Source organism: Kwoniella shandongensis, chromosome 3 (assembly GCF_008629635.2).
Source record: "Kwoniella shandongensis chromosome 3, complete sequence".
NCBI lineage: Eukaryota > Fungi > Basidiomycota > Tremellomycetes > Tremellales > Cryptococcaceae > Kwoniella > Kwoniella shandongensis.
In genome coordinates this window covers 414,950-435,170 of record NC_089289.1, presented here as the reverse complement: position 1 = coordinate 435,170, position 20,221 = coordinate 414,950, and the positions used below count along the sequence as shown (strand labels likewise).

At 50.0% G+C, this 20,221-nt stretch overlaps 7 protein-coding genes across 7 annotated transcripts; 5 read left to right on the top strand and 2 right to left on the bottom strand.

The window, feature by feature from the left end:
* Positions 1 to 327: 327 nt before the first annotated feature.
* On the top strand, positions 328 to 1,365 carry CI109_101516 (uncharacterized protein; the record flags this gene model as incomplete). The annotated part of the gene is made up of 3 exons (XM_065966987.1): positions 328 to 397; positions 498 to 1,241; positions 1,307 to 1,365. The coding sequence occupies 3 exons, from the start codon at positions 328 to 330 to the stop codon at positions 1,363 to 1,365; spliced, it is 873 nt and encodes a 290-aa protein (XP_065823059.1).
* A 388-nt stretch (positions 1,366 to 1,753) lies between these two features.
* CI109_101515 (uncharacterized protein) lies at positions 1,754 to 2,664 on the bottom strand (the record flags this gene model as incomplete). Its single annotated transcript, XM_032002540.1, has 2 exons — positions 1,754 to 1,921; positions 2,047 to 2,664. 2 exons carry the CDS (start codon positions 2,662 to 2,664, stop codon positions 1,754 to 1,756), a joined length of 786 nt encoding a protein of 261 aa, XP_031863477.1.
* A 1,118-nt stretch (positions 2,665 to 3,782) lies between these two features.
* CI109_101514 (uncharacterized protein) lies at positions 3,783 to 5,242 on the top strand (the record flags this gene model as incomplete). The annotated part of the gene is made up of 7 exons (XM_032002541.2): positions 3,783 to 3,815; positions 4,016 to 4,066; positions 4,145 to 4,219; positions 4,292 to 4,381; positions 4,454 to 4,725; positions 4,827 to 4,871; positions 4,951 to 5,242. The coding sequence occupies 7 exons, from the start codon at positions 3,783 to 3,785 to the stop codon at positions 5,240 to 5,242; spliced, it is 858 nt and encodes a 285-aa protein (XP_031863478.2).
* A 291-nt stretch (positions 5,243 to 5,533) lies between these two features.
* CI109_101513 (uncharacterized protein) lies at positions 5,534 to 8,151 on the bottom strand (the record flags this gene model as incomplete). The annotated part of the gene is made up of 11 exons (XM_032002542.1): positions 5,534 to 5,608; positions 5,682 to 5,929; positions 5,986 to 6,214; positions 6,278 to 6,433; positions 6,487 to 6,538; positions 6,602 to 6,702; positions 6,765 to 6,850; positions 6,922 to 7,066; positions 7,138 to 7,377; positions 7,436 to 7,911; positions 8,001 to 8,151. 11 exons carry the CDS (start codon positions 8,149 to 8,151, stop codon positions 5,534 to 5,536), a joined length of 1,959 nt encoding a protein of 652 aa, XP_031863479.1.
* A 1,765-nt stretch (positions 8,152 to 9,916) lies between these two features.
* On the top strand, positions 9,917 to 14,194 carry CI109_101512 (uncharacterized protein; the record flags this gene model as incomplete). The annotated part of the gene is made up of 5 exons (XM_032002543.1): positions 9,917 to 11,483; positions 11,546 to 12,191; positions 12,251 to 12,864; positions 12,920 to 13,484; positions 13,552 to 14,194. The coding sequence occupies 5 exons, from the start codon at positions 9,917 to 9,919 to the stop codon at positions 14,192 to 14,194; spliced, it is 4,035 nt and encodes a 1,344-aa protein (XP_031863480.1).
* Positions 14,195 to 14,677: 483 nt separating this feature from the next.
* CI109_101511 (uncharacterized protein) lies at positions 14,678 to 16,611 on the top strand (the record flags this gene model as incomplete). The annotated part of the gene is made up of 5 exons (XM_032002544.1): positions 14,678 to 15,391; positions 15,453 to 15,565; positions 15,626 to 16,265; positions 16,329 to 16,478; positions 16,549 to 16,611. The coding sequence occupies 5 exons, from the start codon at positions 14,678 to 14,680 to the stop codon at positions 16,609 to 16,611; spliced, it is 1,680 nt and encodes a 559-aa protein (XP_031863481.1).
* Positions 16,612 to 17,285: 674 nt separating this feature from the next.
* CI109_101510 (uncharacterized protein) lies at positions 17,286 to 20,192 on the top strand (the record flags this gene model as incomplete). Its single annotated transcript, XM_032002545.2, has 7 exons — positions 17,286 to 17,303; positions 17,580 to 17,705; positions 17,936 to 18,745; positions 18,857 to 18,978; positions 19,064 to 19,751; positions 19,807 to 19,956; positions 20,019 to 20,192. 7 exons carry the CDS (start codon positions 17,286 to 17,288, stop codon positions 20,190 to 20,192), a joined length of 2,088 nt encoding a protein of 695 aa, XP_031863482.2.
* Positions 20,193 to 20,221: the final 29 nt, after the last annotated feature.

Genomic DNA, 20,221 nt, shown 5'->3' with positions numbered 1-20,221 from the left:
CTTTGGTATGACGCTGGATGATATCGTCCGTTTCATGGCGTCTCAAGGGGAATGTTATGAAGTGTGCGCTTTAGGATAAATCTCTCCTTCTTCATGTGACAGCTCAACAAAGGATTATTATCATTGCCACTATCGTTCCACCCAGGTCGATCTGGATATTGAGGTGGCAAAGTCGTTCAATTCTGCCTTTTCCTCCTCGTACGGTAACTTATCATCAAATCCCACACTCTGATCTGATAGCGCTTCTACTCTTTCTCTATCACACGCCACCCCTACGATCACTGATCACTCAACTCGTTACATTTGCGCCTTCTCTTTGTCATCAGCATGTCGACGTCCAAGTTCTCAGAGCAAGTGCCTCTCGAAGTGGGCGAGACCTGGGAGGAAACATATGAAAGTGAGTCACAGTGGACCTAATGCTGATGTTCATAAAGGATCAAATGAAGCTTCTGCTCCTCTTCACCGTGTCTTGAGCTGATCACAACTCCTGCCCCTAGAATACTGCAATGACATGCAGAGGGGTTGGCTTGCGCACATCACCAAGGAAGTCAGAAACAATGATCAATTGACTGAGTGGACGAGGTCTTTCACCTGGGAAGGACACTTAGGAAGCGGCAAGCATGCCAATTACGCTCTATCTAGAAAGTCCATCCCTCTTCGAACTGGGAGCTTCTACATTACACCAACAGGTACCGCTCTGATCTCACGGATCCTGGCTACGGCGTGGTGGGGCAGCTCGAAAACGGAACTGGGAATAGGACCCAGTCTCCACATGTCAGACCATGAGCGGTCTCGGTTGAAATTCTCAGAACCAGGGAGGCATCGAGAATTGAGAGAGAATGAACCGTTCACACCTCAACACACTGCAGGCGCCCAGAGAAGATTCGCTACAACTAGCCAGCACCCAACTAACGAACGCACAGAGCTGAGGCCTCTCGCCATCAAGAGCCCAGAGCAGTCCAGTGTGGGCTACCAACAAACACAGTACCCTTCCATGTCTGACGGAACACAACCTCAACAGCCCGCGGCTCAGCAACGATACTCTGGGCATTTCTCTGATCCGGCCCAGTTTGTTGGAGAGTACAACTCGCACCCGCCATCGCGCCGAAACAATAGGTCACAAATCCCAATCCAACATGAATCCCGCCCACCTGCGCAAATGTCACCGTCGGGAAACTTGTTTAGCCCTCCTCAGGTCGGATTGGCTATGTCTGCGCATGAGATGTATGCTGAGGATGTCTGTATGTATGGAGAAAGCGACACGTCCTTTTATTTCTCCAATACATCTCCATCTTACCATCTGCAGCCAGTCCAAGGTTCCAACTTCGTGCATGCTCAGGATCCGACCTACAGCCCCAATCATAGCTCATTGTATCTTCAGCACCCCCTGGGGAACCACGATTCTGAACTTCCTCGAAATCCGACCTATGGTTCTGGTGAAGACGCCCCACCATTTGTGCCTTCGAACCCATCTGAACAGTCTGCATACTACAATTCACATAAGGGGTCATTGTCCACGGCTCAATTCGTGCAATCCGCGCAGTCCACGCATCCTGTTTTGCAACCTTCTCATGGTTTTGGGAACAACTTGTTTGACAGCCCAGAAGCAGTAGAAAAACCCATTACCCAATCGACTTCATCCCATATGTTTCCACTGAGTTTTCCTCATCATTTTTCTTGTTGAGTTCTCCGGCATGTTTATATTCAAGTATCAAAAATGGTACTGTGTATGAACGGACACGATGTGTGGTAGCTAAGACCTCGATTGAGCAATCTGTTCTCGTCTTTGATCCATTCTCTGCTCCGCCGCCCATGCACTATCGTATCTGGGATCAAAGATCAGTCGGTCGATCCACGATTGACCTGGAAGCCATCGTTTCCTCGGAATGAAGCAGTATTGTGGTATCTTGCAGGGGGTTGACTGACATGGGTGTACATGTGATAGTTGAAGTCAGCCGGTGCCGTCGCTCAGCGTTTTGATGCAGCTCGGGTTCAGTTCGATAGTCGAGTATCACCTATGAAGAAGCGAGAAGACCCGTGACTCACATCTCTTGTCCAGGCTGTAGTCTCTATGATGTCTTTTCCAAATATCCTGCCGTAGTAAAGGACCTCGGCGGAGCGACCTGCTACCGCGATAGCTTTGTTGACCGATTCGATATCGTCCGAAGAATGACTCAGACCGTCGAGATGTCGTCCCAGCAAGGGTGTCGCCTCGAAATGAATATCCTTGGTACCTTTGTATCGTCGAGAGTATCTTTCCCTTCGTTGAATCACCGACATGAACACCTCGTCTCTTCCAAGCACTTTGATACGTCTTGCGATCTCCCAGATTGCCCAATGAAAATCCGCAGATGTCGAAATCCATTTTGAAGCAGAGCCATTCCCGTATCCTGCCCACCCTCCAGCAACATGTGCGACTATATCCTTCAGGTTGTCCTTGCGATACACCCATTTCGTATCCCCTCGTTTATTGTGGTAGTTTCTCTTCCAGTTCGGTCCGGAGATCGGTCGGTCGAATTCGTCGTCACTCGCTGTGAATCCGTTCTCGAGTAATGGTGTAATGGATGACTCGTCGCTAAGTCGAATCAGATAGTGGTGGTTCCGCACCAGATCTCGAATATCATCCCCGTTGTATCGGCTCTGCCTCGATATATTAGTGACCATCATGCGTCTTGGATTCAACGATCATACCACATTACAGTACTGTAAAAAAAAAACACAAAGCAATAGCGTTTCACGCGTGCAATCTCGTGCTCTTGCTCGTCCATTGCTCATGTATGCATCAGACTTGTGCTGTTCAGGGAAACATGTTGGATGATAGAGCTCGGCGAAAGGGGTTCCAAGCCCGATGAAACAGATAAGGAAGGCTCATGCCTGCCTCCTTGATCGAACTTGGACAGCAATCGAGGTTAACTTCGGACTTGAGCTTAGTCCAAAGAAGAATCACGTGATTGTATGTTCGTCGACATCGTGACTGTAAGCAGTCAATGAGCGTCAGAAGAACTCAGACAGCGAGGAAGAGTGAGCTCTCGAAGACGGGATACTGCTAGTCTTGAAACAGTTTGCTTAACAGACGGGTTGCCAAAGTGTTTAGCGGAACAACCATTGCGATGTGGCTGACACGATGCCATTGCCGTTCGCTCTTGGGTAAGGGTCAGAACGCAGGTCGGCGGATCGTCGAAAGACTTCAAGTCACTGGACGTGTTCCGAACGTAGCTTGATACCAAGAGGCGTATCGAGCCTTGAGTATCGATAGAGGTTGCGGGACAGAGAAAGTGTTGCGCTGTTTTTACGACCAGAATGTTGTGAAGCGCTGCGCTATTTACTTGAAGACTATGTACGCTGTGATGCACCATGTTGCTTCAAGTGGATCTACAATTATCTGGCCCTGCATCCTTCTGTTGCAGGTAACGTTATACACCACATTGTCAGATCCAAAAAGAAGAATGACGAGGTCAGATGATCGTTGGTCGATCAAAACGTTATCTTTTCGGGAGGGGCTGTTAGAGCGGGTAGTACGTGTTAGCGCGTCTCTGAAACGAGGCACTGCAGTGTAGACTTTCATCCTTTTCAACGCGACCAACTCGTTGAAAAACCTAATCAACCAAACAAGAAGAAAAGAAACAAGTACCCACAACAATGCATTCAAACGCATGTACAGTACAAGTGGGATGGATGATCGTCATTCATGGATCGAGGAGATGATCGATCTCTTGGCACTCTGCGCCACTATTATAAAAATGGATGCATTGACACGTGAATATCCTGTTACACCCTGTTAAATGTTTTGGACCCTTTCTCCTCCCCCCCCAGTTGTAAGTTGTAAATGAACAGGGTAAACGAGGGGGCTAGTCGGGTTTCGGTTGGGTGAATGAATGAATGATTGATTGATTGATTCAACTACATTTACCTCGACGACATCGTACTTTCTTCTTGACATCTTCAATAGCATCTCTTTGCATCTCATTTCATCATACCTTTACTTCGTCACTCCTAAAAAGAAATCAGAATACAGTTCATAATGCGTGTTGTCACTCTCCTCAGTTTACTTCCTGCCCTTTCGTTGGTAAGTTTTCTCCGGCTCCACAACTCACAATAGCAGTAGGATGGTTAGCTAACCCACACTACCTTCCACTTGTTATAGGCCGCTACCATCTCTCGTCGACAGAGCGAGCCTGCATGTGCTGCTAGCTGTTTCGACGATGTGGACACCGTCGGAGTGAGTCAACCAACCAAAAACAATATTGTAGTCATTTGCTAAATGATTCGGTTGGGGAAATTGATCGTTTAGTCAACATGTGCTGCTGGAGACATCAAATGTTACTGTACCGATGAGCTGGTCGTTGGTTATCTCAGATCATGTCTGTCGTCAGCGTGCACTGTAAGTTGCCTCTGTGTACACAGAAGAACGACCAAACAGATCGCAAGCTGACATTATTTGTAACTATAATAGACCGCCAACGTGAACAATGCGATTCAATACGGCGAATCAGTCTGTGCAGCTAACGGCGCCAACGTCTCCATGTCCGAATCCTCTTCATCCTCCTCTGCATCTGCATCGGGCTCTTCTTCAACCTCATCAGCAGCACAATCGTCAGCTTCTGCCTCTGCCTCTGGATCCAGCACTGCCGCTGCTGCTGCTGCTGCTTCATCGAGTTCATCGGATTCCGAAACAAGTAGCTCAACACAGTCTAGTAGTGCATCATCGTCAACAACAAACCCTGAGTGCGTTTGAGACTACTTTTCCCCTCCCTTCCCTTCCATTTCATTCCTGCAATGTAAAATATATGTATATATGTATCAAGGCACTGAGACTTATCATATAGGTCAAGCACTTCATCTGCGCAAGCACAAACGAAGACTAGTTCAACGTGAGTTCCGATCATTCATCCTCCCTTTCGCTTCCCTGCAATATGAAACGCGCTAACACCTTCACTTGATCACCGCTAGTCCCGCCGCAGCTGTCACTCGTACCGTAACTTCCTCCTCATCCTCCCCCTCAACCACAGCCACAGGGACTCCACCTACCACCGTCGTCGTTGCCTCTAATACAGCCGGCACCGGGTCCAGCACCGCGCCTCGTCTCGTGACTTCCACGACGGTCGCTTCTGGCTCTACCACCAGGGCCAGCACACCGGCGACAACAGCTCAAGCTGCTTCAGGCGCAGGAAAGACCACCGTCCTAGGTGGAGGAGCGATGGCACTGGCTATGGTCGCTGGAGTGGTTGCTATTGCGTTGTAATAGGTTGCAACCAAATAAAATGGACATTTGGTACGATTAGTTCTCGACGACAGAGCTTGGATAACGGAAAGACAGAATGACTGCAAGTTTAATTTGGGCGATTGGATAGTGTCCATGTATATCCCGCTGTGTAACAAAACATCTCTATACCCATCTCTGTAGTCGCTATACGTGAACGGACAATGATATCAATGACATAATATGACTTGTGCTTGTATTATGGATTACTTCCTTTTTACATGAGCTATGTACAACAGTGTCTAATTCCCTTTGATCGCCGCACGTGCCCTTTCACGTCGCCTTGCCGACTCGTTTCGCTTCCCTTTCCAGCGCAACATTCACTGCACCCATCGTCGGAGCCATCGCCTAGCAGAGCATTTATGTCAGGTCGAGTGTCTCCTTCAGGAAGACCGGACAGAACGGACAGAACAGAGCTCACCTTTCTCACCCTCTCAGGATCAAAGCCTAGAATCTGAGCAGTCTGCACGATCGCTTCCACCTTTGGTTTTGTATTCTTCAAATACGCCGCCATCTTGACAGCTTTAGCTTCTTTCGCACTCGCTCCTCCAGCTAACCCCAACGCGCCTTGTTGCGTAGGCATGATGGCTGACCAGTATTGACGGAGGAACTCGGTCGCAGCATTATGACATGATCGCATTTGCTCGTAGACGTTATCAGGGAAAGCAGCTGAAAGCCATCAATCAGCTCATGTCAGATCATTGTGAGTGGCAGTTATTACTCACGAAGTACAGCATTCTCAGCGTTAGATCGTCGATGTAGATCTTTAACAACATAGAACGCAGCCGCTTGCGCATCTCTTTGTTCTACGAACGCCTTGTATGCAGGAGTCACTTCTACCTTGCCATCCGCATCAGGGCGACCAGCGCCGGGATTAGGTAGACAGACTGTCGAAAAGTCTGGATGCCAATTGTGAACTGTTTTTGCCGAGGCGGCTGCTATTTCCACCAGTTCCTATAAATAAGGATAATGAGCTCACGATTAACCGATGAGAATGGGATGATATAGTCTGCTCACATCATCGGTCTTGCCTGGCAAGATACCGGCAGGACCCTCCTTGTCGCCTGCCGAGTCTGCTAAAGCTCCGGCATCTTGCACGTCAAGTGTGATGGTCGCTGGCTGAGCAGGCCCACGCAGATCTTCGTAGTCGATCTCGTTGTAAATATCGATGCCCTGTACTGACTGTCAACGCAAGTGAACTCGTGCGGACAAGCAGATCGACTTACAGAGCCGTACAGGGAGTCGCTTAACGCAGACTGATCGCGTCCAGCGTCGGCACTGTATGAGATTCGTACTTCAGCACCCCTCGACTTTCGCCCAAATCAGGAGAGATCCACTTACGCTCGAAGTAGCTTCTTGGAGTGATCGTTGAACCGTCTGATGAGAGGCAAAGCGCTACGTTCCCGTCCAGCTTGCATCGTCACGTCTCTGACAGTGATAGACTGGGTCGGAGAGACGAATGTCAGCTCGTTACATCCGACAGATCGAACGCAAGTAAGCTCACTTCTCCGTGATCTTCCTCCGTCGCTGCCAGATCTAGGAACCTCTCAACACCATCTCGGTCCGGCAGGTTCTGTCTAGGCTGGAGGTCTGCAGAAACGCGCAGTGATCAGCTGGATATTCACGTCATGGTTCGACTGAGCGGCTATTGGTTCACTCACTCCAATCTGGCTCCTCGAGGTATTGATCAAAGATATCGTCCTTTTTCCGCGACACCTCGTCGTTCGCCGATTTTCGGACAGAAGCTCTATGTCGTTCCCACAATTGCGATGTGAAATATCGCGACCAAAATTCCGTTTCACTTATCTACAAGCAGACAAGAGCCCGTCGGTCAGTATCGCTACCGCCTTCTGTCGGTCGTAACGGTGGACACTCACTCCTGGGACATATTTGGCGTACGCATCCTGAACCACTGGAAACTCCTCAAAGATCTCCCTCGTGAGCTCCTTGGACAGTTTGAGAACTATCGGCCCATTGTCTGCCGTCTTGATACCGACACCTGTTCCTCCTGTCGTTTTGCCCTTTCTCCCTGCGTCCAGGTCAAATCTATCATCTAGCAGTCGTGATGGTCGTCCGGGCTTTTGTGCATATGCCATTTCTTCTGCTTGAATCAGAGCCTATCCAAGCCTATCGTCAGACTGGGATAAATAAGGGCAGTAGTTCGAATGAACTTACCTCTCTTCCGTACCAGAATTCTTCCTCTGTGATTTGCTTCCCTAACACCAGCTCCCTGTGCAACATCATCAATGTTGGGTTCTTCTCCAACACCTTTGTCCTCAACAAATTTGTCCTTTTCCTACTCGCTCTCACAGCGGGCGGTACGCTAGGTGATCCGACCCCGGGATTAGTACCTGGAGATGCATCCTCTGCTTTCCGTTTGCCCTTCGCATTGGCAGACATGACAGCTGCCGCAGCGGAAGTGCTGGGTGTAGGTGCAGGTATATCTGCAGGCGTAGCAGGTGTGCTGGCAGCAGGAGCGCCGAGCTTGTTGGCCGACACGAAGGGAATCAGGATGTCTTGCACGGTCTTCCTATCGTCATCCTTGGTAGTGGGGTTGGTGAATTGGAAATGAAGACCGCCAGCAGGAATATCATCCTTGAACTTGATGACGAGACTGACTTTGGCTGAGCCGGCTTTGCTCGCGAGCATATCTGAACACAGAAGTGCTGTCAGCTCATGCACAAGATTGTACAGACAGCAGACACCCCTGGCTGAAGTAGTATGGGAAGTTTGTACCCACTAATTGCTCGGCTCATAGCTTGGTTCTGTCGGTCCATCGCATCGCGTTCAGTTGGCACCCACGCGATATGCGTCGGCGTCACCGACAAGGTCCCCGGCACCTTTTTGAAGCTGGCATCGAACCGGCGCACATCAGAAGGTTCGCCTGCCATGCTTCTTGTGTATTAGTTAGCCAGACTGTGTAGGTGTAACTGTAGTGGACAGATAGCTTATCGATGATTGTCTGTAATCTTGTCCAGTGTTCAAGCAGTCAGTGACGAAAGGTGACAATACCGATATCAAGTGTGCCTGATATTTCTCGAATGAATCGCCAGACTAGAGTGTGGCACTTCTGATTATCAGGTCTTTCGGTCCTTCCGATCATCCTCAACTCGGAAGTAAAAATCTCACAAAACATTGACATCGTTTTTCGGGGTCTTCTCTCTTGACCGAACCGAAAACTCTTCAAACGTCCCTTTGTTCTCGTCGTGTCTCAGACTTTGTTCAAAAAGAGCGAGTATACAATTACAAATGATCGACGTGCGGGTGGTTCGGATAAGGTACACAGAAGTGAAACGTCTCTTCTTGTTCGGATGCATTTCAGTCTTGCGGCCGTTGTCCGACTTCTCTCGCGCAGTATGTATTTGCATGGAGACAAATGCGGAAAAACGTGAGCCTCACACGTCATGATCCAAATGGAGCCGAGCGAGACGGAGTGTGGCTTGTTTGGCTGCTCAATGTGCACGTAGATCCTTTACCTAAGCGATGACCATCAGTTCTGGTTTGTCGAACCGTTGCTATATTCGCAATACCTTCCCACCCTATGGAACAAGCCCTGTAGCAAGCATGAATGAGATCGTCGATCATTGTGGCGGCCAATTTTGTACGTGAAGGGGGGAGTTTGAATGGATGGCAAAATGTTACAGCTGAGCGCTGGGGGGGATGGAATCATTACGTCATTGACGCGCTAGGTGAGGGTAGAAAGAAGAAACTCCTGGTCCCTGACATTACCACTGGTTCACCTGCAACTAGTCGAAAAACGACCAACGACAGTGTCTACTGTACGAAAATATTGATCGCATCGCATTATTCAACTACTTGTGGTTATAATACATTATTCGCACTCGTCCAACTCGCCACTACTTCGTGTTAGACATCCGAAAAGCATAAACACAGCATCTCTCGGTTCGTCCCGTTGTGCCCGGTACGACGATCGCCTGTCTGCCTGTCTGCCTGCCTGCCCGCCTGCCCAACCTTAGTCAAACACGTCATCGACCCCCCCCCTTCTTCCCCCTGTCAGGTCTGTTGGATTTAATTCTCCGTCCGTCTAGGCCCGAGTCCTGTACCATTACCATTCCCATCCCAATTACAATTACAATTACAATCCGGCGCGATTTGTAATTGCCATTACCACCCAAACAGCTTCCCCCACCCTGGCATCATCATCATCATACCATTAGACTAGCTTCAACTTATACAAATCACAGCAAGCAATTACTTACTTTTCTACACCTCGCCTCGAAAAAGTCTCCCTAGTAGTTCTTTCATATCATCATTTATCGCATTGTCAGTTTACCCATAATATCACTGCCACGTACTGCATATACACGACACACGCATCTTCATTCCTCTATCAAAGTATCCGATCGCATCATACTCGACGACGACGACGACGCTAGTGTAACCGACTTGCGACTTCTGTTGACCCGTGGACTCATAATTGTTCCCCTCTTCCACCCTTCGCCCCCCGCGTCATAAGCACCATCACCCCGAACAATTTACTTTTTCGCCCTGACAGCTTTCAGCTCTAGTTTTGATACCTTTGTCACAACCATCTTCGAGTCTCGACCGTCTACTCTTTGATGCAGTGAACCATGCAAGGTTGTCGCTGTAGCACTTGAGTAACACCCCCTTTTCCTTCTGGACGGAACCGACCTTATGCGAGAATCAAACTCAGCTCGATCAGACGACCATCGTCGTCCACAAGATCTCTACGTGTCCAAGGGTGATAAGATGGAAGTCGAGGGGCAGTTCAATTGGGGAGGAGGTGAAGCAAGCAACGGAATTTCTAGCAATGGACGAAATGGAAGTGCATCGAGTAGTAGTGGCCACCCACACCACGTTCAAGATTCGATCGATCCTACCAACACGCCACCTTCAGCATTTACCTTTTCATTCCCCCCAACCCAAACAACACCTGGTCGTCGAAGACAGGATCCACCATCCAGCATACCAGACTTCCCCGCCGCCCATGAAGCTCGAAATCCCCCGCCAGCTATCCCGTTCTCGCCATCACCCATACATTCACCCGCACCGAGTTCGCCATTCCGTTCACCGGAACCTCCCACTCCATATGCTCCTTTAGCCTCGTCCAGTCGAACGCCCGGATTTTCGATTCCCTTACATCAGCCATTCGCCACACCATCTGGATCAGGAATGGCGTCCCCCTGGCATTCCCTCGCCGCATCCTCGGGCGCTCCTACACCTTCACTCGAGAGTGGTCCAATGGGCCGAAGCAGTCCGCATCTTGGTTATCCGTTCGAACGATTGAATATTGGCGGCAGTTGGAGCGGAGCCAATCTGTGGGGCGAGACTGGGTCAGGTCGGAGAGAGTCGGTGGATTCTACAACAACGCAGGACTCAAGTCACAGCAGAGACGTCTCTGAAACACCTTCATCGCCACCAATGGGTGTTGTCCCGCCACCACCGGTCCGAGGCTTGAGTGCGGAGACATTACAGCGATATAAATCCATGGCTTCAGCATCATCAGCTCTGCCAATGGCGAAAGGCAAGAACAAGGAAGCAGCTGGCCCGGAGAAAGGTCCATCGTCGTCTGTCCCCGAATTAAGCTTGCCCCCTCTTCCAACACTTCTTGCTAGACGTAGAGGATCTCTGCCCAAGGCTCAACCAGGATCGACACTCAATCTCCCTACTGGTCCCATTGCCAAAAGCCCTAGTCCTCTGGCATCGAGCTCTACGTCATCAGCAGCATCTCCCGGTCCGAATAAGATCAACCCCATTGCCACCAGAAGTCTGAAAGAGATTATTGCTCTACCAACTACCCTCATCCTTGATGTTCGACCACCATCGTCTTTCCAAACATCTCACATCCCAGCATCTCATTCCCTCCCCATACCTTCGACACTACTTCGTCGACCTGCCTTTAACCTACAAAAACTTACCCAAATGCTTTCCCCCGGCTCGATGGAAGTTGTCAGTCGGTGGAAGGAAAAGAGCGACATTGTTATACTGGACACCGATAGCAACACTGTCCCAGAGGGCAGCGTTCTTGATGGTTTAGCTGGCAAGTTTGATCGTGAGGGCTTTACCGGCCACTTGTGGTTTGTCAAAGGAGGGGTGTCTGCACTGAAGAAGAGCGGAGATGCTCCCTTCATTGCGGAAGACGACGAAGAGGACACGCCAGAGGCGACTTCAGCTGCGGCTGCCCCCTCTTCAGGCAAAGGACTTCTGGCTGGTCGTTTAGGAAGTTGGGCCTTCCAGCAAGGTGAGTGATCGCTGTCCTGCTGTGTGGCGCGCTGCACTGCAATGTACTAATTCTGCTCATAGAATCCACCGGAGGCGGACCAAAACGTGCAGCACGACCTACTGGTCTCACAATGCCTCCCGCCACTCCTGGCTTTGACTTTCAATCAAATCTTTTTGGTCCTTCCACTTCGACCGCGAACAGCGCGGCAACCGAACGGCCTGGTAATTCATTCCACAATTTGGCGATCGGGCCTCCAGCTCAAACGACAGGTGCTATCCTGAACGAACCAAAGCGGAAGCTTCAGCCTGCCAATCCTTTCTTCGACAACATTCGTCAGAACCTGGAACTCTCCCACGGAGGTATCACCGAGCGAATACCGCTCAACCTTCCCGATACCATTATGAATCGAGCGGAGGAACTGCCTACGTTCCTCAAAGACCTGGTGTCGATGCCCGAGACGGAGAGCATGGATGCCTTGGCGAAGCAGTTCTACGAACTTGAGCTTAGCGAGCAGAAACGGCTGCAAGGTGTCATGGAGTGGCACACGAAGGGCTCGGGTGGCTTGGGCGGCAGTGGAACTCAAAAGGCTGACTGGGCTGGCCAAAGGCAGAGTGATGCCGACGAAGTGAAACGGCTTGGCGATTGGAACGGCGAACGTGCACGAGACCAGGAGGACTATTTCCCCTTCTCGATCACAGCTGGTGTTGAGCGAGGCACGAAGAATAGGTTAGTTTATTTCCCACTAGATATCACGAGGATTCTAGATTGATGTGCCACTCTTACAGATACAAGAATATTTGGCCTTATGATTTCTCTAGAGTTCGGCTGGAATCGCCACCGGATCAAGATTCAGATTACATAAACGCCTCGTTCGTTCAACCTCGAGGGACAGCGCGTCGATACATCGCGACCCAAGGTCCTCTGGACGCCACTTACCGCGACTTCTGGACCTTGGTCTGGGAACAGGATGTTAGGGTCATCGTCATGATCACGAAACAATACGAAGGTGGACTTATGAAGTGTGGAAATTACTGGAACGATCAAGCTTACGGACCAATCCGTCTTCAAATGGTACAACAAACCGGTGGCGAAGATCACGTTCAGCAACAGACCACTGGATTTGACTTTGGACCTGCGGCGGTGACTCCTCGTTCGTCGTCTATGAACAACGCCAAGGAACAGAACATCAAGCGTGTATTCGAACTATCCAGGACCGACAAGCCCGATGAAAAGCCGAGGAAAATCGTACAGATCCAATGTATTGGCTGGCCGGACTTTGACGTCCCCGAGAGTCCGGACGTTCTTCTGAATTTGATCAAGGAGGTGGATTCAGCTGCCGATGACGTTGCGCCCAATGCATCTCATGACAGGGCGGATCAACCGCCTGTTCTCGTTCACTGTGAGTGTGATGCCCAATTAGCCAAAATGAAGACACGAGCTGACATGGATTTCAGGCTCCGCTGGAGTTGGCAGAACTGGAAGTTTTATCGTTGTTGATGCCATTCTCGACAGTCTGCGTCGTGAGATACGCAGTCGTCGATCATCAGAAGATAGGTCATCCGACGGGAGGGATATTCCGGCTTCATACTTCCCTTCAAGCTCTTCCTCCTCCCTCCCGACTGCGCCGATATCCATCAGTCCTTCCAAGCGTACTCACAGTGGCGAGTCTACCAAGGCTGTGTCCTTCCTTACTTCTCCTTTCTCAGAAGGACAGGCCGCAAGTAGTGAAAATATCGCTTCAACCCGATTCACAGCTTCGCCTGGTTCGATACCCAGCTCGGCTGCTGAGATGGCCAAACAGGCTGCTCTTTCATCGAAAAAGGCTGAGCAGCTTGACGACAAGATGGAGCTCGATGGTCCTGCAGCGCGTGAAGAGGAGGTCGACGCACATCCTATCAATCCTGCGTTCACGACTCATCGGGGCAATGTCTCGATGGCCGCGTCGAGTGAAGGCGGTGGAACTAGGCGGCCGAGCTTGGCCTCGTTTACCAACTCTTCTGGCAAACTTTCAGCAGACGCGTGAGTAGTTTCCTTTTCCGTTTTGCTATGTTAAGTGCATCGACTGACGTTTACTTGTTGGTTGTAGGATGTACAGTGATTCTGGCGCACCGATGCCTGTCACAAAATCAGATGCTCGCCACCGGTCGCCGTCCCCGATAACAGAGATGACGAATCCAGTGCCCCGAGTTTTGGAAAGTATGCGAGTTCAACGAATGTCTCTCGTACAGACACTGCGACAATACCTGTTCGTCCACCGAGCCATCATTCATCACTATCTCCACATGTTGGACGAAGAAGGTATTCCAGATTCCGCGGTCGACTCCAGATACCCTTCAAGAGGGAACTCTTTACCGGCAACCAGTAGCGTGTCTACAGCGACCACGACCGCCTCGTCCAGCGCAGGCGGGACCGACGACGAAGGTCATACCAAAAGACGAGCGAGTCCGACCGAACTTCAGCCGGAGTTGAGACTTGGTGGAGAGGCGGGGTCGAATTTGAGCAAGCGACCGAGTTTCAAGAAGATGAGACCGGACGTGGTGGGCATGGAGGGTAGTCCGAAGAAGGGACGGACGAGAAGTAGGAGTAGGCTGGGCATGGATGCGGAACAGCAAGATATGCTGAGGAGTCTGACAGGAAGCGGAGGTGGAACCGGCGCAGGAGCCGCAAGTGGCAGTGCTATCAGTAACGGGAGTGCGGGTGGGAGCGGGAGTGGGAGTGGATCAGTATAGTCAGAGCGGCAGTCACACTCGATGAGAGTACAATAGCAACTGCGCACTGACATCATTATCATCATGATCATTATTCTTACAACATATCATACAGTAGTCGTCGCATTCGTTTGAGACTCTTCCTTCCTATTTTATTCTCATTCGAAAGTTATCATCGCATCGTTGTTTACCCATGCATATTGCATCATTTGAGTACAGCATCGAACGATTGTCAAGACCGCGCGGGCCGAGCGTTGTGGACAGCCGACGAGGGACGTTTCAGGAATCCGTTACATTCTCAGGGGAGGTCGTTGGTGGCGTAGCTCTGATCAACACACGTCAATCCACGTCAACCGGCGCGCTTTCTTGACAACTAGCCAGACGAATTTATAGCGATGCATAGGTCGAACAATGTCTCTTGCACATGTTTGATTGCTTGGCCTTCCTGACCGTGATCGTCACGCAACTGACTTTGCAGTACCAGCAGGAGTATACATCTCAACAATGAAACAGCTCGATACCGAATTACTCGAGCTGATCTTTCGAAACCTTTCCATTCGAGACATCTTGGCATGTTCGTTAGTTTCCAAGCAATTTCGTCAAATCATCATCGATTCACCACACCTCCAACTTGAGCTGACTCGACATCTCTATCGAGTCTCCCCAATTGACGAGGAGCGTATCAGCTCCGACTTTACGCTCGGAGTGAACGAACGTCTTCGACGACTTGTCAAATATGAGATGAATATCGAACGTCTTCGTCCGAAAATATCGATATTGGAACCTGCGCTACCGGAACATCATGAAATTTGTGTCATCTCCGAAGACTACATAATTACGCACCCTTCCAACCTTCCTGATCAAGGACAAGGCACTCCTCCAGAAATGTATACTTTATGTGTCATTCGCGATCGAAGGGATGGAACGGTAAAGGAGATCAAGATACCTTTCGAGCCTCGAGAATTCAGCATCACTGTCAACGTAGAAGAGGATGTTGTGGTCGTTGTAGATTGGGAAGAATCGATACATGTTTTTCATCTCTTCAATGAGGGGGAAGACGCCGTCGCGTATCTTGATTTCGCGATTGATTTGGGAGATGAAGAGGATTGGGATATAGACGAAGAACCGAACGTCCGATTCTTGTCCGGTCAGAGGTTCATCGTCTGGGCGAATGGAGTTCATCTTATCTATAGGTGGACGGATGGGACCTGTTTAGCTGTGAGTACTAGATCAATGAACGTGCTAGGATTTGGTCGCTCATGGGTGTATGTACTTGCAGCGCTTACCTCCTCGAGGACTGGGTACTTGGGGGGATGGAGAAGTAATGACGAGGTATGATCTGATGTTAGGTCTGCGGAACGAAATGATCCCAGGCGATGATCGCCGTCCCAAGTGAGTTCGACAAAAGCATCATCCATCTATCTTGCTCATCCTGAAACACATGATCCTCAGCGGTGCTACCCTTGCTATCTTCGATCTCAATCGATCGAATCACTTCGATCCTTACACTGATCCAGTGGCACTGTTAGAACTTCCTTTTTCGACCCAGACGCTTCCCTCTGTCGTACGATCGCTGCTCAATCTACCAGCAGACCCCGTCATCGACTTCATACAAGGCCTTGACTTCCCTTTCATACATCAAGCCGATAATCCCGACTTCCTCGTCCTTTCACTCACCTTCTCTCTAGGCAGTGATGGGGACCGTAACAATATCGTGATCGCAATCGAAATCGCACAACTCCTATCTCTCGCAGATCTCAACCAGCCAATCAGTAGTAGCGGACGACAAAGAACATGGGCGAACGAGTCGACACCATTCCCGAATATCGAGAAAATCCCTTTTGTCGCTTGGAAAGACAAAGCTTATTTGTGGATTGAGGACCATGCGCATCCCCTCAATCCAGGATGTCGAGAGGCCCAACACGGTCGACGACTTCTCAGCTTTGATCACGACTTACTAGCACAGCAAGGAAAGTTGAGGTTGACTCTACGAGATTTCGAGCAAAGAGTTTTGAAGAGAGACCACTGTCGACCTGGATTGTTGGCAGGTCTGGGAACAGTGCGTGACGCGGTCTCACAAGGGCAGGATTCTGTACGCATCTCGAATGCCTCATTCGTGGAGGCATTGGAGCTGACTTGTCCGCGAGCGATGTAGGGACATGCCCAGCCCGATAGATACCAAATGGACGTGAGATGGCCCGACCACGATGTCGTCGGTGTCAAGACGATCACTGGAGAATTCGCGTTAGAGCCGCTATTTGTGTATGAATGTCGCTTCGATGGGAAAGAGTTCATATTGCATCGCGTGAGTTTCATTCGTCGTCTCATGTTATGTTGTATGCCTTGAACCCGTAGCTGAAACGTAGTGTTCGAAGCCGACGCCGTCGAAGACCTGGATTGCGGACTTCAGTGCAGGATTTGAAGACTTTTTTGTCTGACGGTGGTCCATGAACGTTAACAACCACCACAGGACGGCTACTGAAGTAAGAGTTTGGTTGGATGCAAACTTACTACTTCGTTCAAGCCTGCTCCCGTGCGTCGTCGCTATGTAATTTTGCACCCGTTGTCCTGTCCACAATCACGCCAGATCTGGATCATAGAGAAGCTTGTCAAGGTGAGGTACATTGAAAGCTCCGAGCTTGCAATACCGGACATATACTGTGAATGCGTTGTGTTTGCTCGCCAGCGGCGGGGTCGGCACAAGACCAGAGAGTAACATGTGGTCGTGATGAGTCATCGTGAGTTTTGGTACCGAATTACGCGCTGCTTGTTTAGTGCAAGGAGAGTAATCGTGCGTTACTGCTCTGACTTTCAGTATCATCCGACTGGTCAGCTGTCAGCTAGTGTATGCTTACGACTATGGATGCATCAGAAGGCCATACGCAGTACAAGTACGACCGTTTCTACTTTCTTTTGAAGGACTGGAATCAAATTATTTGTTACAGTATCGATGACGCGTTGAAACTCGATCTTACCATTCGATTTCATTCGCGCTCAGTCAGGGCCATGTAAGCAATGACAACCTTTGCTGGAATCGTTCGTAAATTCAAATCAAGGGAAGCTTACTTTACGACAACTCTCACTCTGACAGTGCTCCCCCTCCTCGTACACCATGTCTGGAGATCGACACGTACGTACTCTGCCGTCACTCTGAGACGAGCAGTATAATGTTCTGTACCTCTCCTGTTAGGACCCTCCCCACTATTGGGTCTCTTCCTTTGAGTGAAATCAAAAGCGCCATACATGCAGTACTCACACGACTCGTACACACCATGCACACACGATACACACACACGGCAACACGTTTTTGCCGAGGGTGGAAGCCAGTCCCTTTGTTATCATAACGGGTATTGGAATGCATCTCATTACAACTTTCTCTGTTGCCTTTATTGTCACTCGTAATTAGATAAACCTCTTCTTATCGATCAACCAATCTTCAAACCCCTACCTCCTACCCTCTACATCCTTGTCAACGCTTCGATCTGACCCCAGATTCTGCTTCTTTGCTCTATCAATCCATTACCCATCATCGGTGAGTGTCGAGCACCTCCACCATCGTCCCAATCGAGATTCATTCCTCATACTATCGGTTGGATCACCGTTTTGGAAACGGTCTCCACGCACATAAAGCTGTATCTCGTTTCGGCAATTGGTACCGTCACTCTACTCAGATAGCTGCAACCCCCTCGCCTGCACCACAAATCTTTGCGAGGAGGGACAGCGTCGTGTGTCAAGCCCTGCTCATGCTGACCTTATCAATAGCTATTTGAGGCTCAGCGGACCCTCCGACCCAATATGTCGACTTCATCTCCCAATAATCCGTCCTCAATCCTTTGTCTGGATGCTACCCTCATCATCGACATCCTCTCGGAACTGGCTCCTCCCGATCTGATTGCATGCGCTTCAGTCTGTCGACTGTTCAACGAGATCATCGTCGATTCCCTTCGACTCCAAGTTATCCTTCGACATCATCTGTATCAAACTACTCATAAGGATGACGCCCGAACCGATATCAGTTCATTGGACGATCGAAATCGAGAGCGTCAATTCCCTCCCGACATAGCTCTGCATCGACTCGTTACCCGAGAGACGAATTTGGACCAACTCACACCGAGAGTCACATCGTTCGACATTCCGAAAGATCAGCTACTCCACTCGATATCCGGGAAATGCATTGTCACTCAACCGGGAGAAGACTCGGACACTACGACCAAATCAGGTCGTCATATACTCTGTACAGTTTGGACCGACGGGAAACCGAAACGGGTGACGGTCGACTTTGTGCCTTTTACGGACCTGTTCGAGCTGGATATTCAACAGGACGTTGTTGTCGTGCAAGAGGAAGAATACGGACTCGACAGGACCAAGACGAACGTCCACTTGAGATTCGTGCACCTCTTCAACGAAACCGAGGAGGCAATGCCACGAGAAGTAGGCTACCTGAGGATCCGGGAAAAGGACTGGCAGCGAGGTGAACCGCATAACATCAGCTTAGCACCAAATAGAAAGGTTATGATGTGGTGTGACGGGATTGTGCGAATCTACGATTGGCGAGATGGTACCTATGTTGGCGTGAGTGTTTCACGCGATTCTGACAATCATGGGTGTGCTAACTCTCGCTCTTACCCTCCTCTCACGCATTGTTTTCCTCGACGTCAATCTCTTGCAAACTCTATCCGATAGCGTCTTCCACCTGCTCGTCTCACGCATCCCTCGTTCTTCTGGGAAAGCAATCTTGGAATGGTGTGGGTGGATTCGAAAACGGTCATTGGGTTGGACCTGCCCCATGGTGATGACTCGATCATGTGAGTTGCTAAGCTGGTCAAGTCACTTGTGGGAGGTGCTGTATTCGACGAACAGACAGAATACTGATCGAAACCCCAGCTACAGAGATTCATCCCTTGCTGTCTTTGACATAGAGGACATCAGGAAACAAGACTCTCCCGTACCTCTTTTGCTGGAACTGCCATTCAATCGCGATAAGCTGCCACAATTGGTCCGGCAACTGGTTCGACTTCCTTCAGAAACGAGTACAATCACCTTCTCCGATGAGGAGCCATACATTCAACGCGAGGGGCCTTATCGCCTGCTCGTAACGTCTAGTGAATTCGTCATCGATGACTCTCAAGAAATGAGACTCGTTGTCGTCCTTCTGACCGACTCTATCGACCAACTTCGAGCGCTTCGCGAACGAAAACGGCGTTCAAACGGTCGTCCGCACCGTTCAAATTTGGCCGGAGATCATCGAGTCTGGGAGTTGGAGGACGACCCATTCCAGACTATCGATCGTTTGTCGTTCGACGAATGGAAGCACAAATCGATGGTATGGGTGGAGCCGAAGAAGTCGCGAAGTTGGTTCCAGGGGTTCTACGAAGCTCAACATGGTCTCCGCTTGCTCGACTACGATCTTTTGGAACTACAGCATAACGGAAATCTCAAGTTGACCATGTTCGATTACAATCAACGTAAACTGAGATGGGAGCACCTCAACGACGGGCAATCGGTCACGCTGGGCGGGGGAAAAGGTGGTGTTGCACCGAAGACTGTTGCCCAGTCTGAGCAGAAAGCAGGGAAGAATGTGAGTGATCCGTGGGAGTACATCCAGCCGAAGAAAGTTGACCAAAATAATGCAGAGACGACAACCTTCGAATTACGAGAAGATTGTCATCGCTCCCACCGCAGACCAACTTGGAAGCGTGAAGATATCAGGAGAGTTCTCGCTTGGTCAGAAAGGCAGAGCAAAGACATTCATCTTCGAGGGGCAACGAATAGCAGTGCAGCAGGTAGGTCTATGTCAATATTTAGCTTTTCGAGTGTCGCGCTAACTGCCAATCATCTGCTTCAGCAGGATCACGGTAAAATATGGCTATTCGATTTTGGAGCGATCGACACTGATTCCGAGGAGAGCGAAGCGGAAGGTAGTAGCACCGCTGGCGAAGGGGAAGGCGAAGATGTCGAGATGAGTAGTGAAACAGCGGTCCAACCAGGACAGCGTAGAGGATGGTGGAACCAAAAGTGATCCCGTTATTGAGACAGTGATATGCGTGG